This window comes from Pistacia vera, unplaced genomic scaffold (genome assembly GCF_008641045.1).
Source record: "Pistacia vera cultivar Batoury unplaced genomic scaffold, PisVer_v2 Contig310, whole genome shotgun sequence".
Classification (NCBI taxonomy): domain Eukaryota; kingdom Viridiplantae; phylum Streptophyta; class Magnoliopsida; order Sapindales; family Anacardiaceae; genus Pistacia; species Pistacia vera.
In genome coordinates this window covers 1,040,349-1,056,952 of record NW_022196125.1, presented here as the reverse complement: position 1 = coordinate 1,056,952, position 16,604 = coordinate 1,040,349, and the positions used below count along the sequence as shown (strand labels likewise).

The 16,604-nt window shown below is 35.9% G+C and overlaps 2 protein-coding genes, 1 non-coding gene and 1 pseudogene across 5 annotated transcripts; 3 read left to right on the top strand and 1 right to left on the bottom strand.

The window, feature by feature from the left end:
• The first annotated feature begins 656 nt into the window (after nt 1-656).
• On the top strand, nt 657-2,960 carry LOC116136334. 3 transcript variants are annotated; one of them, XM_031422043.1, is made up of 10 exons: nt 657-849; nt 991-1,086; nt 1,261-1,335; nt 1,448-1,516; nt 1,651-1,727; nt 1,811-1,899; nt 1,992-2,121; nt 2,301-2,391; nt 2,485-2,550; nt 2,628-2,960. In XM_031422043.1, the coding sequence occupies exons 1-10, from the start codon at nt 691-693 to the stop codon at nt 2,745-2,747; spliced, it is 972 nt and encodes a 323-aa protein (XP_031277903.1). In that variant the 5' UTR covers nt 657-690; the 3' UTR covers nt 2,748-2,960. The 3 variants fall into 3 exon arrangements, with proteins under 3 accessions (XP_031277903.1, XP_031277902.1, XP_031277901.1); XM_031422042.1 differs by lacking the exon at nt 657-849 and having other exon boundaries at nt 969-1,106; XM_031422041.1 differs by lacking the exon at nt 657-849 and having other exon boundaries at nt 969-1,168.
• A 184-nt stretch (nt 2,961-3,144) lies between these two features.
• Nucleotides 3,145-12,977, bottom strand: LOC116136268 (annotated as a pseudogene).
• On the top strand, nt 4,353-4,433 carry TRNAL-AAG. Its single transcript has one exon. It is a non-coding gene; the product is annotated as a tRNA-Leu (tRNA).
• LOC116136288 lies at nt 5,340-7,404 on the top strand. Its single transcript, XM_031422005.1, has 10 exons — nt 5,340-5,498; nt 5,640-5,735; nt 5,910-5,984; nt 6,097-6,165; nt 6,300-6,376; nt 6,460-6,548; nt 6,641-6,770; nt 6,950-7,040; nt 7,134-7,199; nt 7,277-7,404. Exons 1-10 carry the CDS (start codon nt 5,340-5,342, stop codon nt 7,394-7,396), a joined length of 972 nt encoding a protein of 323 aa, XP_031277865.1. The 3' UTR covers nt 7,397-7,404.
• Nucleotides 12,978-16,604: the final 3,627 nt, after the last annotated feature.

Sequence of the window (16,604 nt, the reverse complement as noted above, 5' to 3'; positions counted from 1 at the left end):
TTTTGAAAACCCTAATAAGTTTTTTCAATCTGATTGGTAAATTAGTTGAACCCAAAGCTCCTAAGAAGTAATATACTTGCCCAAAAATTTCCAACAGTGAATCTAATTGTTTAATTTTGATTTAGTCCACACGATTTAACGACGGTTTGCAACATATTAAAATTTAAAGTAATTAAGTTTGAGATGGATTCCATTTCCTCCCTTAAAATTCGAGTAATACTTAAACTCCACCTTGCAATGATCATTTTGCCTCTTAAATTCCTCCAAATTTTTATAAATACTCAAACTCCCCTCTACAATGGTCATTTTTTTTTTCTTTCAACATAACACTAACACTTATCAATCCTATTTGTTTTCCATAGCTTCTAAAAAGTGACATACTCGCCCAATTTTCTAACACAAATCTATTGGTTAATTTTGTGTAGCCCATAGTTCTGAAAAGTGACAGTTTGTCCCGAATGTTTTTTTACTTGGGTCAAAATTGGAGTGATGTGTTACAATCTAAATCTTACAAATCAAATAACTAACAACTGATCCTGGCGCCCCAAACCCAACGACCTTATCTCTTCTTCATTCATTCTTCCTCTTGGCCACAAACAAAATCTTTCCCTGTAAGAGCAATCTCAAACTGTAACCCAAAAAATATAAAACAAAACAAAACAAAACAAAACAAATTTATTATTGTTCACCATGAACATGATTCTTCATCTCTCAAAGCCAGCTACATTGACTGCATTGCACCATCAATGTAAATATAAAAACTCCTTCAAGCTCCCACAAATCAAAGCTTCTTCATTTTCTGCTGCACCTGGGGTTGATCTCAACACCCTTCAATCTTCCGTCAGGAAGGTTTGTAATTTCTTCTCTCATCTTTTTATATAGAGCGCTCAATATTAGTGTTGAGTGTCGAATGGTTACTTAACATAATATCAGAGTAAGAGATTGTGAATCTGAGTTTCCTGCACGCCTTGTATCTGTGTTGTGTTGTAGAAAGACAGTAATGCAGTTAAGGAGGCGCTTGATCAGCTGAGTGAAGAGGGATGGGCCAAGAAATGGAGTTCTCAGCCGTATGTCTCGCGCCGTACGGTCAGTCTCAATTAAAAAGAGTATGAAGTTCTGGGAAACTGCCACTGAAACATTAGCAATCTTGCAAACCTTTTGCATACATGTACATCAATGATGTTTTGAATAACTATCTTAGTTCTGTGTCGAAATGTTCGAAAATTAGGTCGTTTGACTCTTGAATTTATCGTGAACCAGACATCTCTCCGCGAGCTGACATCTCTCGGAATAAAAAATGCAGAGAACCTCGCAATTCCTAGTGTCAGAAATGATGTAAGTACACTCCATCCGCGTAAAGTTATGTGACATTTTCTTGTTTTGATAGAATTTTATCGTTGAATTATCAGAGGGCTGTTCATATGTTTGATGGCTTTCAGTGATACAGGCAGCTTTTCTTTTCACAGTGGTGGGAACAACAGGATTTCTGGGTGTTCTTGCTGGCCAACTTCCTGGGGTAACTCTTATTTTTCTCTTCTTCCGAAAAACTGAGAATTCCCTCAACCATGTCACTGTTACTTTTAAAGTAACAGATATTAGAAATTTGCGACGATTTCTGATCTCTATTCACCTGTTATACTGTCTGTGTAGGACTGGGGGTTCTTTGTGCCATACTTAATCGGTAGCATTTCTCTGATAGTCTTGGCTGTGGGGAGCATTTCACCAGGGTAAAAAACATAAAATTTATGTTGTATCCTAGAGTCTTATATTTGATGTTTAAATTTCTAAGTTCTCTTAAATTGCTGCACAGGCTTCTTCAAGCTGCAATTCAAGGGTTTTCATCGTTTTTCCCGGACTATCAGGAGAGGGTCGCAAGACATGAGGCGGGGCATTTCTTAAGTACTCCCGTTATCTTCGACAATGCATCGAAACATGATGACCTGCCTCATTTGGTTGCTTTCTAACTAGATGATGTTCTCTTTCAATTGTAGTTGCCTATCTGCTTGGCCTTCCTATTCTGGGTTATTCTCTGGATATTGGGAAAGAGAATGTCAATCTTATCGATGAAAGGCTGGAAAAACTTATATATAGTGGGCAGCTTGATGCTAAGGAACTTGACAGGTATCCATTTGATTGCTTTGGCTACTTTCATACTATTCTGAAAAATGGTCTTTGAACTATGAATTTGTTCTATTCATATCCCAACCAGTGTGAGAAACTTAGTTTACAGGTCTACTCTACTTAATATTAGTGTCAAATCCTTTACCTAATAACTATCGATCTGTTGTAACTTTTCCCAGGTTGGCAGTTGTAGCAATGGCCGGACTTGCTGCAGAAGGTCTGCAATATGACAAAGTCATCGGTCAATCTGCAGATCTTTTCACTCTTCAGGTTTTCAAATTTCAACCATTCACTTAAGATCAAGCTTCTATCAGACATTACTTGATATCTCTTCAAAAACAAATTGACAATTTATTTTTACAGAGATTTATCAATAGAAGCAAACCACAGCTTAGCAAAGACCAGCAACAGAATCTTACCAGATGGGCTGTAAGTTCCAGTTCCTCAAAACTCATGGCTCTGCAAACTTGACATATGCTAATGTAGAATGCTCATAATTTATGCAGGTTTTGTTTGCTGGATCACTCATAAAAAATAACAAAGCAATTCATGAAGCTCTAATGGAAGCAATGACAAAGAAGGCAAGTGTAGTAGAGTGCGTCGAAGCAATTGAGAATGCTGCATAGTTCCACTTAGATTGCCTACAGTTTTTTGAAAAATTGGATAACTTAAAATGTTATGCCTTTTGTCCAACCACGCAACAATGAATTTATTATATGTAAACAAAGTTTCATAAGGCTATTTTGTGTGTTGATTACCAACACAATTCAAATTACAATATTTGGATTTGATAGATGTACAGATAACGTGGTATGACTATCCTAACTAAAACTCTTATTTTCGATATAACTAATTCCTAGTACTTTTTTGACTATGACTAAATACATAAGCTTCATGCCCTTTCACTTAAATTCAAAAGCAAATGACAAACTACTGAAGCCCACTCAGTTGCCATTTCCAAACAATAAGATACACAGCAAAAACATATGTATGAACAAATAACCAGATTTCAAGATTAATAAATGAGAAGAACCTTTATTTTATTGACATAAAATATTAGTACAAAATCTTGCATCAACTGAGGCAAGTGATTATTTGATGAATGTAAAACCATTGTACAAAATTTATCTCATACGACAGCTGACATGGCAGACCAACAATCAAATGTAGCCACTTCGAAAGTTCACAGAGTTCTTACTTTACAGCCGCCCATACATTGAAAGCATATCTCTTAGTTTCTTAGCCTGTGTCTCCAAGCTATCAAAAGTCATGGAATTTGGTATCCTCCAACCCCAGTTTCCAAACTGTATCATACAAAAGAAACAGAGCATCAAATTTCAGTTACATATGTTGAGAGGAAATGAATACTTGAAAGATTATTAGGCAAGCCCATAAATTATATTCTCTTGAAGCCCTTCCCTCTATAAGAAGCACTTTTATTCTTTCATTTTTTAATTTATTTTTTTGGATAAGCAAAAATATGGTATATCTGCATAAGGCTAAAAGAAAGACTGGGGTCTATCTATCTGGGTTGAGCAAAACAATTAAACCACGCATAAATTTTAAATTGGACCAAGAAATTTTTAAGTGGATCTATTCTCTAAATCTAATCAAAACAGATTTGGACGGAAACAAGCAATTTTAGTCGTTTGGCACAACGGATCATCATCTTGTTTGCATCCATGTATATCTTTTACCTGAGTTGCTGGAATGTTCATCCGTGCAGAATTCCCCAGCCCAAGTATATCTTGCATGGGTACGACTGCAGTTTGGGCCACAGAAGATACAGCAGCCCGGATGAGTGCCCAGGGTATGTCATCTTCTTCAGTTAAAGAAAGATATTTCAGTACCTGCAACAACAATTATATTGTAATAAACTGCAAAAAGAGACTTCAAATGTTAATTAAAGAGCCGAATTATTGAAAAGAAAAGATTGCACTCACATTATTCTTCTCTTCCTGCTTCAGATTGTCCTGCTTCAGATTGTCCCACCAACCTCGGATCTATGATAAAACATGATAACTGTTACTGGAAAAAAAAATGGAAAAGAAAAGAAATGTTTTTTACTTTTTATTCATTACTTTATCACAATTTTTCATATTTGTTATAAGGAAAATAAGAAATGCTTTTTCATTTTTAGAAATTGTTTTCAGATTACGCATTTCAAATTTTTTGAAACGGAATCTTTGGTATTTGTAATAATAAAATACTTTGAATTTCTTGATCAGCAAGTTGAGATGGCCGAGTTGGTCTAAGGCGCCAGATTAAGGTTCTGGTCCGAAAGGGCGTGGGTTCAAATCCCACTCTCAACATAATTTTTTTCAGTCCCGAGGTTTTGTATTAAGATCATTTAAGCCCACTCTCACAACACTTATCTAGGTACTCTGCGGATCAATTTCCTTCCTATAAATTTGATAAAACACTCAAACCCCCCCTTACAATGGTCATACATCTCTTGTCCTCCCTCAAATTTTGATAAACACTCAAACTCACCCCCCATAAATTATAATGGTCATTTTTTTGAAAACCCTAATAAGTTTTTTCAATCTGATTGGTAAATTAGTTGAACCCAAAGCTTCTAAGAAGTAATATACTCGCCCAAAAATTTCCAACAGTGAATCTAATTGTTTAATTTTGATTTAGTCCACACGATTTAACGACGGTTTGCAACATATTAAAAATTTAAAGTAATATAAGTTTGAGATGGATTCCATTTCCTCCCTTAAAATTTGACTAATACTTAAACTCCCCCTTGCAATGATCATTTTGCCTCTTAAATTCCTCCAAATTTTTATAAATACTCAAACTCCCCTCTACAATGGTCATTTTTTTTTGTCTTTCAACATAACACTAACACTTATCAATCCTATTTGTTTAATCCATAGCTTCTAAAAAGTGACATACTCGCCCAAATTTTCTAACACTAAATCTATTGGTTAATTTTGTGTAGCCCATAAGTTCTGAAAAGTGACAGTATTGTCCCGAATGTTTTTATTACTTGGGTCAAAATTGGAGTGATGTGTTACAATCTAAATCTTACAAATCAAATAACTAACAACTGATCCTGGCGCCCCAAACCCAACGACCTTATCTCTTCTTCATTCATTCTTCCTCTTGGCCACAAACAAAATCTTTCCCTGTAAGAGCAATCTCAAACTGTAACCCAAAAAATATAAAACAAAACAAAACAAAACAAAACAAATTTATTATTGTTCACCATGAACATGATTCTTCATCTCTCAAAGCCAGCTACATTGACTGCATTGCACCATCAATGTAAATATAAAAACTCCTTCAAGCTCCCACAAATCAAAGCTTCTTCATTTTCTGCTGCACCTGGGGTTGATCTCAACACCCTTCAATCTTCCGTCAGGAAGGTTTGTAATTTCTTCTCTCATCTTTTTATATAGAGCGCTCAATATTAGTGTTGAGTGTCGAATGGTTACTTAACATAATATCAGAGTAAGAGATTGTGAATCTGAGTTTCCTGCACTCCTTGTATCTGTGTTGTGTTGTAGAAAGACAGTAATGCAGTTAAGGAGGCGCTTGATCAGCTGAGTGAAGAGGGATGGGCCAAGAAATGGAGTTCTCAGCCGTATGTCTCGCGCCGTACGGTCAGTCTCAATTAAAAAGAGTATGAAGTTCTGGGAAACTGCCACTGAAACATTAGCAATCTTGCAAACCTTTTGCATACATGTACATCAATGATGTTTTGAATAACTATCTTAGTTCTGTGTCGAAATGTTCGAAAATTAGGTCGTTTGACTCTTGAATTTATCGTGAACCAGACATCTCTCCGCGAGCTGACATCTCTCGGAATAAAAAATGCAGAGAACCTCGCAATTCCTAGTGTCAGAAATGATGTAAGTACACTCCATCCGCGTAAAGTTATGTGACATTTTCTTGTTTTGATAGAATTTTATCGTTGAATTATCAGAGGGCTGTTCATATGTTTGATGGCTTTCAGTGATACAGGCAGCTTTTCTTTTCACAGTGGTGGGAACAACAGGATTTCTGGGTGTTCTTGCTGGCCAACTTCCTGGGGTAACTCTTATTTTTCTCTTCTTCCGAAAAACTGAGAATTCCCTCAACCATGTCACTGTTACTTTTAAAGTAACAGATATTAGAAATTTGCGACGATTTCTGATCTCTATTCACCTGTTATACTGTCTGTGTAGGACTGGGGGTTCTTTGTGCCATACTTAATCGGTAGCATTTCTCTGATAGTCTTGGCTGTGGGGAGCATTTCACCAGGGTAAAAAACATAAAATTTATGTTGTATCCTAGAGTCTTATATTTGATGTTTAAATTTCTAAGTTCTCTTAAATTGCTGCACAGGCTTCTTCAAGCTGCAATTCAAGGGTTTTCATCGTTTTTCCCGGACTATCAGGAGAGGGTCGCAAGACATGAGGCGGGGCATTTCTTAAGTACTCCCGTTATCTTCGACAATGCATCGAAACATGATGACCTGCCTCATTTGGTTGCTTTCTAACTAGATGATGTTCTCTTTCAATTGTAGTTGCCTATCTGCTTGGCCTTCCTATTCTGGGTTATTCTCTGGATATTGGGAAAGAGAATGTCAATCTTATCGATGAAAGGCTGGAAAAACTTATATATAGTGGGCAGCTTGATGCTAAGGAACTTGACAGGTATCCATTTGATTGCTTTGGCTACTTTCATACTATTCTGAAAAATGGTCTTTGAACTATGAATTTGTTCTATTCATATCCCAACCAGTGTGAGAAACTTAGTTTACAGGTCTACTCTACTTAATATTAGTGTCAAATCCTTTACCTAATAACTATCGATCTGTTGTAACTTTTCCCAGGTTGGCAGTTGTAGCAATGGCCGGACTTGCTGCAGAAGGTCTGCAATATGACAAAGTCATCGGTCAATCTGCAGATCTTTTCACTCTTCAGGTTTTCAAATTTCAACCATTCACTTAAGATCAAGCTTCTATCAGACATTACTTGATATCTCTTCAAAAACAAATTGACAATTTATTTTTACAGAGATTTATCAATAGAAGCAAACCACAGCTTAGCAAAGACCAGCAACAGAATCTTACCAGATGGGCTGTAAGTTCCAGTTCCTCAAAACTCATGGCTCTGCAAACTTGACATATGCTAATGTAGAATGCTCATAATTTATGCAGGTTTTGTTTGCTGGATCACTCATAAAAAATAACAAAGCAATTCATGAAGCTCTAATGGAAGCAATGACAAAGAAGGCAAGTGTAGTAGAGTGCATCGAAGCAATTGAGAATGCTGCATAGTTCCACTTAGATTGCCTACAGTTTTTTTGAAAAATTGGATAACTTAAAATGTTATGCCTTTTGTCCAACCAGGCCACAATGAATTTATTATATGTAAACAAAGTTTCATAAGGCTATTTTGTGTGTTGATTACCAACACAATTCAAATTACAATATTTGGATTTGATAGATGTACAGATAACGTGGTATGACTATCCTAACTAAAACTCTTATTTTCGATATAACTAATTCCTAGTACTTTTTTGACTATGACTAAATACATAAGCTTCATGCCCTTTCACTTACATTCAAAAGCAAATGACAAACTACTGAAGCCCACTCAGTTGCCATTTCCAAACAATAAGATAAACAGCAAAAACATATGTATGAACAAATAATCAGATTTCAAGATTAATAAATGAGAAGAACCTTTATTTTATGGACATAAAATATTAGTACAAAATCTTGCATCAACCGAGGCAAGTGATTATTTGATGAATGTAAAACCATTGTACAAAATTTATCTCATACGACAACTGACATGGCTGACCAACAATCAAATGTAGCCACTTCGAAAGTTCACAGAGTTCTTACTTTACAGCCGCCCATACATTGAAAGCATATCTCTTAGTTTCTTAGCCTGTGTCTCCAAGCTATCAAAAGTCACGGAATTTGGTATCCTCCAACCCCAGTTTCCAAACTGTATCATACAAAAGAGGCAGAGCATCAAATTTCAGTTACATATGTTGAGAGGAAATGAATACTTGAAAGATTACTAGGCAAGCCCATAAATTATATTCTCTTGAAGCCCTTCCCTCTATAAGAAACACTTTTATTCTTTCATTTTTTAATTTATTTTTTTGGATAAGCAAAAATATGGTATATCTGCATAAGGCTAAAAGAAAGACTTGGGTCTATCTATCTGGGTTGAGCAAAACAATTAAACCACGCATAAATTTTAAATTGGACCAAGAAATTTTTAAGTGGATCTATTCTCTAAATCTAATCAAAACAGATTTGGACGGAAACAAGCAATTTTAGTCGTTTGGCACAACGGATCATCATCTTGTTTGCATCCATGTATATCTTTTACCTGAGTTGCTGGAATGTTCATCCGTGCAGAATTCCCCAGCCCAAGTATATCTTGCATGGGTACGACTGCAGTTTGGGCCACAGAAGATACAGCAGCCCGGATGAGTGCCCAGGGTATGTCATCTTCTTCAGTTAAAGAAAGATATTTCAGTACCTGCAACAACAATTATATTGTAATAAACTGCAAAAAGAGACTTCAAATGTTAATTAAAGAGCCGAATTATTGAAAAGAAAAGATTGCACTCACATTATTCTTCTCTTCCTGCTTCAGATTGTCCTGCTTCAGATTGTCCCACCAACCTCGGATCTATGATAAAACATGATAACTGTTACTGGTGAACGTATTATAATCCAAAAAGAGATTACTTTATGTCAACTTCAGATGATCAGAACAAACCACTACGCCCACCTCATAAACTAAAAAATTTGATCAGTCATGTACATTCAGAAGACCAGAGTTAAGCTATAGATCATCCTGGAATAAAGGTCTCATTGGTCGTTCAAAAGATATCAACTGGTCAACAGCCAATGATCCATTTCAGTTGGTATTTCATATATTCTTCCCATGGACGAGAAAAACAGAGACAAGTCCATGAAATAAGGATCTTTACAGTGTTAACATTGTGAGTTCCAGCATAAACAACTTTATTGCACTCAAGATTGTGAGGAACATGCGGCATTTTCCTATAGTTTCTCCCAAGATAGAAACAGAAGAAAATAGATTTTTATGGAATAGGATCCTACGTGTCATTATCATGAGTTCCAGTGTACAACTTGATTCACTCATGATTGTGAGGCAAATGAGGGTTTTCAGCATCACTTCCAAAGCCTAGAAAAAGAAAATACAAAACAGGACGACAAAATCAAACCAAGCAAACTCACTTAAATGATAAATAGAATGACAGTAGTACATTAACAACAAATAACTATTACCAAACTGAAGAACAGCCATTCCAGGTGCCCCAATAGATTTCCGAGCTGAACTACATCTTCAGTGATAACTCCCTGTCACAAGACGATGAGAACATATCAGCAGAAGACAATCAATGAATACACAAAAATATCAATAATTACATATCCATGAAAACTCCACGGTTTAGTAGTTGCCAGAAAGTAATATGATTCCACACAAGAAAACACCCCATAACAAGGTAAAAGGAGAAGCGAAGCATGAATCTATTAGACAAAACATACCAAATCTTCTGCTATTATGTGTATTTCCAACAGCTCTGGAGATGGCATCAAAACAGGATTTTCCAGGTCCCACCTACGGTCATCAAAAGAGTATCTAAGATTGATAATTGAATATTTTTAAAAGATTACAACTTGACCTGATTTAGAGAATCTAACCTTCCATCTTCCACCATTGCAACCTTTGATTCTGTACAATTGTCTAATATTAGTTCACACAGTAGTCAGTGCAACAAATATCAGTCATCTGTCAAATGAATTTCATCTCACCAGATGGAACAGCCCAAAAGCCAGCAAATCCTCTAAAGTGGTCAATCCTGAATTCATCATATAAATCTGAGCACGTTTTAAGCGGCGAATCCACCATGAAAACCATCTTTCCATGGAGTTCCAATCATACAGAGGGCTTTTAAGTCAAAAACGAAGCTAATAGGTAAGCTAGCTAATATTGTATGCTTAATACTACAGAAGAGTATTACATATAGCAACAACAGGAAAATTATGGACCAATTTAGACAGACCTGATATGGGATCCAAATTATATAGTACAGTTCAGTGTCTTGGCCACTGATTGTGTATGTGGTAAAAGTAAATGTCGTAAGTAAATCACTAAAATTTCCATCACTTTTCTGAAGCATTCACTTAATGCTTAATGGGTTATTGTACAATAATTACCAAAAAAGAATCAGAAAGAGAGGTATGAAAATAAAATACAAAACAGAAACAGCAAGCATGAGAGATGCAAAAATATCATTGGATTTCTTTTAGCAGATTAATGCTGATTGATGAGACCATCATCTTCAAGGTATTAATAAACAAATGAATATAACTATGGAGAATACGGGTAACGAGATTATGTGGCATAATTTGAATGATCAGATGTAGTTGCTAGGTAGTACATATATGTATACAAACCTGTCAAGCTGACCAGTTTCACTGAAGGCATCAGGAGGAACGCCACTAACTAGAAGAGGAAAACCACTCCTGTTCTGCCAATAATATCAAAATTAGTGAAGTCACCTATATGTGATAATTGACATCTCTGGCACTAGGTTGACGAAAGACTACCAGCAAAAAAGATTTTTTATTGCCCAAACATCAGCACTATGATAACTACATAGATGGGCATGTCCCCCATTATACTAATGCCCTTAGTTTGTGATAGTTGCGAACTTTTTGCCATTGCCTTTGGAATAAGAACTGTTGTGCAACGAATACATCAATCTAACAAGTGAAAGCAGAATGAAAATCATTAGGTCATCTAGCATCTTAGATGTTGAGAGAAATTACAAGCCATCAAATAAGACTAAGAGTCATGTAGTTCTTACGAAATCCTTTTTACTTTGGTAAATTTCTTCCAGGGCAGCAAGATGGCGATTTTTCAATGGTTCAGGCCAAAAATACAGAATGTATTGAGAGTATCATCAATAGCAGCAAAATATGCTGCATCTTCAAGCCAGCCTATGAAAGTGGGTAATACTCAATTCCATGAGAAACCCTCCAAAGAGTGAAATCCAACAAAACTATAATCCAAAGATAATTGTAAGTACATCCTTTTTGCACTTAATAACATTTTAATTGATATACCACAATACAAATCAACTACATGATTATTGAAAATCCATTCTCCTCCCAACAACCTAAAGAAAGGTTAAAAAAAAAAAAAAAAAAATTACATGAAATATATGAAATTCTCACTTGCTATGTTCTGTCTTTGCGGAAATCTCAAGCTGTTTTTTAAGTTCACCATCACTTTGGATGAGCCTCTTTGCAGCCTAAGAAAGGACTACCATAAAATAAGATTTGTGTAATAAAAGAATCAGCTATTAATATAAGAAACAGCTATGCAGCATGACACCTAAGACTCAAGGGACCAGTGCAAACTTCCTATTCCCTTCTTTGACGTTTTTCTTCATTGGTTTGAAGCAAGAGTGTTTATCGGAAAAAAGAAAGGGCAGAGGGAAAAACCTGCAAGCCAAGCAGCAATTTGTCTTTTGATATATCCATGGATTTGAAAATTTTCATACATATAACAGCCTTGAAACCGTTTTTAATTAGAATTTGATAGACCCTTCAACTCTTGCTAATTTTAGATATCCGGTGGTTACAAAACAATTTTTCATTTCTGATTCTGTTTCGGTCAAAACAACCTCATTAGTAAACCCAAAGCAACTTTTCTTTTAATAAATTAGAACCGAGTGAAGCAAAGAGGAAAATTTACATGAAAGAAATATATAATTTTCCAAAGTAAGTTATACTAGTAAAAGAACTTCCCCAGACCATTTACCTTGTGCTACAAAGGATCTTTCAAGTCAGCTACGGTGAAAAGTTCACACGCTCGGCATCACTGCATGAAATAGTATAGAACAAAACACATAACAAGGAAACAAAGTGGCTTGATCATCATTGATTTTAATATCAGAATTCCTCACATTGGCTGTGGAAGCTCATCCTTTTCCAACAAACCATCCTTAACAAGCTCATCAAGGGAAATCAACAGAGTGTTACCACAATTTGCATCTGAAAGCAGTCATCAGGGACAATTAGACACAGTAACAATACAAGACAAGCAAGATAAACGTATTAATCATAATTAATTATATAAGCTTCATGAGAGGTCTCTTGACCTGGCCAGGTATGGTGATCCTTCTTCATTGGCTTTCCTTCCCGGAGGACGAGCGGCAAAACCTGCAGCAATGCCACGTCAGCACTTCACATTCAATTCAACTGTCATGAAACGCAGCGGTTTAAGAAAATACTAATGCTACTATCAATAAATTCACATTCAAATTCAAATATTGCAAACTCAAAAACTTAGCCATTTTTTTTTTTTTTTTTTTTTTTTTTTTTTTGAAAAACGGAGCGTTTTGACCTGCCAAACGGAGCAACCGGAGAATGAAGCCAGTCGAGGAATCGAACGCCTGGTCTCCGAGATCTCCGATACCGTAAGGGCCACGAAACGACGTCGGATGGAGCAAAACGCCTGCTCGTCTCCGATCCTTGGGGTCCGGCTAGGAAACCAGTCACTGTAGTCGACAGGCAAGTTTCCCGACGGAAGGCATAGAAAAAACGGCGCGCCTTCGAGAACGAGAGAAGGAGATCAACGGAGCTGCTGTCAGTTCGCGCGCGTGAAGGCGCGTTGTTCTAAAAGGAGCGGGTAGGCTTCGTGAGAGAAAGGAAGTAAATTAAGAAGGAGAGTTGGGAATGGCCATGAAAGGAGGTTGAAGTTGAAAAGGCTCGAGCTTGAACACGATAACTGAAAGTTGAGTGAGCGAGAGTGTTCAGTTAAACGAACTTCAAAGGTTCATGAATGAACGTGATCACAACACTGTATCCGCACTAACGGGGTTATTTCGCACAGTTCCTATACTTAGGATTGTCGTTCACCTCCCTAAATTTTTGGGGATGTCAGAAAAATTGATAATATAGAGGGTTGTGATATTAAACTAGAAACTAGCGATGGATTATTTAAAACAACGCCCATAGTTGGAAGTTAAATATTGAACTTCCCATTTCCAAACTATATGCATCAATGCACTGTTATATGGATGACTTGTATGATGTATCGTTTAGCAAAAAACAGAAAGTTGTGGTTATGAGTTAGACAATATTGCATACAGTTTATATGTTGTCTGATAAATAGTAGGGCTGCAAAAATCCGGTTAACGAACCGGATAAAGTATTTTGTAACCGAACTGATTTTTCGGTTCAAACCGTATGGCAAACCGAAACCGGTCCGGTTTTTTACATTAACGGTTGTAAACCGAACCGAATTCTTAATCGGATTGCAAACCGGTTTTTAATAAATTTTTTTTTGTCTTTTTATATGTTATGATAAAAAAATTTCCTATTGTAATATCAATTTTAATACATTTCAAAAATAACTTTAACACATATTCCAATAATTGGTTTTGTAATTTTCTTTTATCATCATCCATATCTGTATTGTTTTGATTAAAAAAAAAAATGTCTATTAATTTACAGGTCTAGCTATTGATTATTTTCTTTTCTATTTTTTTTTTCTTTTACACCTAATCATAAATGTAAGTAGTTAATTAGATTGAAGGTAAATACATTACAGGTGCCAAACTGCCAATTCCCAAATTAGCTCAAATCTGTGCAAAATCTGGAGGGATTAGTTAGTTTCTCCTGTGTCCTGTGGTGGAGAATGAACTTACAATAAAAATAATAATCCTAAACATACTGATACTTAAATAAGAAGTTAATGCAAGAAATTTAGCCTAATCGTTTACCCAAGACCAAAGCATGCAGGCAAAGCCTCTCTATTCAGAGACCAGCTTCAAGATTTTTCCATACAGAAAGGTGAAGTTTCTGGCTGAAGCAGACATATGTGTTCTTCCCCTCCATATGTGCATGTGCATGGATCTACGACAAAAATTGCAAACCAGATACTGAAAGTACAAACAATACAAGAGTCAAAACTTTTATAATGGAGCAAAAGCAGTATGATTTAAAAGACAGTAACAATATAACAGACCAAACCAAGTTCATGGCACCATTTGTCTATCAAGTTCAACTCAGCTCGAACTGCACAAAAGGGCTGTCAAATCAGGCATTAATACGTACACTTAATATAATCATAAAGGCTGTCAAAATCATGTATAATTAATGGTTTTATTTGTACATTTTATTAAATATAAGACACTGCTTTTATATATATAATAAATGATAATCTGCCTGTATAAATCATTTCATCAGTCCATCAATCATATATAGCAATACAGCTGAAATCTATTCACGAAGCAGGTAAGGTATATCTGTTTATCTACATTAATGGCATCTAATGACTAATTCTTCTACGGGTTTTGGAATGTGCTGCTTGCCTAAACATGTATGATCTTTTTAAAAATCGTAAGCTTATGAATATGACATTTTATGAGTCCCAAAACTGTGTCAATTACTCAACAATCAAACATGTCAAACTGAATACTTATTGTCTCTATCAACAGTCTTTAAAACAGAAAAATTATTCAATTTTTAGAGTCCCAAAACCGTGTCAATTACTCAACAAATCAAACATGTCAAACTGAATACTTATTGTCTCTGTCACACTCTTTAAAACAGAAAAATTATTCAATTTATGAGTCCAAAACCGTGTCAATTACTCAACAAATCAAACTGTCAAACTGAACTATTGACAACCAATCTTAACAAACCAGCTTATAAAATAATTAAGAAATGAGATAGAATCTTAACAAACCAGTTATAAAATCAAAAGTAATATACTCATATATTGGGTTATCATTCAAATCCATGTGACTTGTGCTTTCCAATCCGAAACGCGCAATTTCTACAAATAATTGGACAAGCACAATAGATAGGTTATATTTGCAAAAATATTTAACAAAACAAGAAATAATCAAATAAATAACCAAAAATTATAAGTAAATGAACACATTTTACCCTTGTCAAGTTTTGATATTTCGTCCAAGCTCTCCTCTATGATGATGGTACACGCGAGCCGAACCAACCAACCTGTGTACAAATAAGAGCCTCCACCATCTTGGGAGTGAGGGGAGCTACGAATGGATCAATACACGACCCCCAGTACTGAAAGCCGACTCAGATGCAACGGTAGAGACAGGATAGCCAATACATCTTGTGCTATCATAGACAGAGCTCCATATTTTGTGAATTAAACTTCCACCATTGCAAGATATCAAAACTCTGTTGTCATTTTCACAATCGGTCCGCTAAATATTTGTCCACCTCGTTTTGTCATTCACAAATTTTTGTCCAGCATGTTTCTCTTTATACATTACCTTCATAAACTCCTTAGTATCAAGATCTACATCATCAACATCAATCTCCATTGCAACTGAGTCTGCTCACTTGGTTGAGCACTAGGGACCACTTAAACGAACTATATTGCTCAAATAAAGCCACCAAAACTTCTTTCACTTTTTGTTTTCAACCTCTTAGCAAGATCCGTATCAAAAGACTCATTAATAACCAATTCACATATTCTAACTTGTGTCTCGGATCTAGTACCTGTGCAATGAATAACATGAGGTTGATTTAATATTTGACCAATATTTATCATATTTCCCCTTCATCCCTAGAGCCATAGCACGTAACCCAGGATCTACACTTCTACAACATTTTGAAATCTTCAATCCAACGCCAAAAATGCCCCATGTAAGAATTACTCGTGACATAAAGTGAGCCAGAGACACGTAGAGTTGTATCATAAAAGACTTTCAAAAAGGCAATAAGTGTCGTGCATACTCCAATCAATGCATGTAGGCAAACCTTTAAACCTTTTCCCACTGCTAAGCTCATCTGAATACTTACTATCCTTATTTCCAACAACTTAAAAGCTTTCTGAAATTTTACTGCCGCCTCCAACATCAAGTATGGGAATTCCACCTTGTTTCAACATCGAGAACCAAGTGAGCTTTACTTTCAATTTTCTTTTGTCACACATCCTTAAATTTTGTAACCTTGCCGGAGAAGATCTCACGTACCTCACTGCCGAACGAATTCTGAATATGGAGTCCTCTTATCTTTTAATCCCTCTTTTACAACTAAACTCATATATGAGCAACAAATCTCATGTGGAGGAAGTCACCATCCAAGACACTCCCCTTCCAAACTTCCCAACCGAGTCTTTAGATAACTTATTCCAACATCATAGAGCTTGCATTATCAACAGTGATTGTGAAAACTTTAGAAATACCCCACTCAAGCAAACACTTCTCCACGGCCTTGCCAATCTCTAAACCTTTAGACTGATAATGGGCAGAAGTTTATAATCCTTTTTTGTAAAACCCAGTTTTCATCGATGAAATGAGCTGTCAGACACATAATTGAGGTTCTGACAACTTGTCCATGTATCAGTGGTGAGAGAAACTCTTTGTGAAAACTTAGCAAAGAACTTTTCATCTTTTGGCACTCATCATTATATATTTAATACAAATCTGAA

Coding starts and splice junctions, on each gene's coding strand:
- LOC116136288 (XM_031422005.1), top strand. CDS start 5,340: ATGAACATGATTCTTCATCTCTCAAAGCCAGCTACATTGACTGCATTG. Junction 5,499..5,639: donor TTCAATCTTCCGTCAGGAAG/GTTTGTAATTTC, acceptor GTTGTGTTGTAG/AAAGACAGTAATGCAGTTAA. Junction 6,166..6,299: donor TTGCTGGCCAACTTCCTGGG/GTAACTCTTATT, acceptor CTGTCTGTGTAG/GACTGGGGGTTCTTTGTGCC.
- LOC116136334 (XM_031422043.1), top strand. CDS start 691: ATGAACATGATTCTTCATCTCTCAAAGCCAGCTACATTGACTGCATTG. Junction 1,900..1,991: donor TGAGGCGGGGCATTTCTTAA/GTACTCCCGTTA, acceptor TTTCAATTGTAG/TTGCCTATCTGCTTGGCCTT. Junction 2,122..2,300: donor GATGCTAAGGAACTTGACAG/GTATCCATTTGA, acceptor AACTTTTCCCAG/GTTGGCAGTTGTAGCAATGG.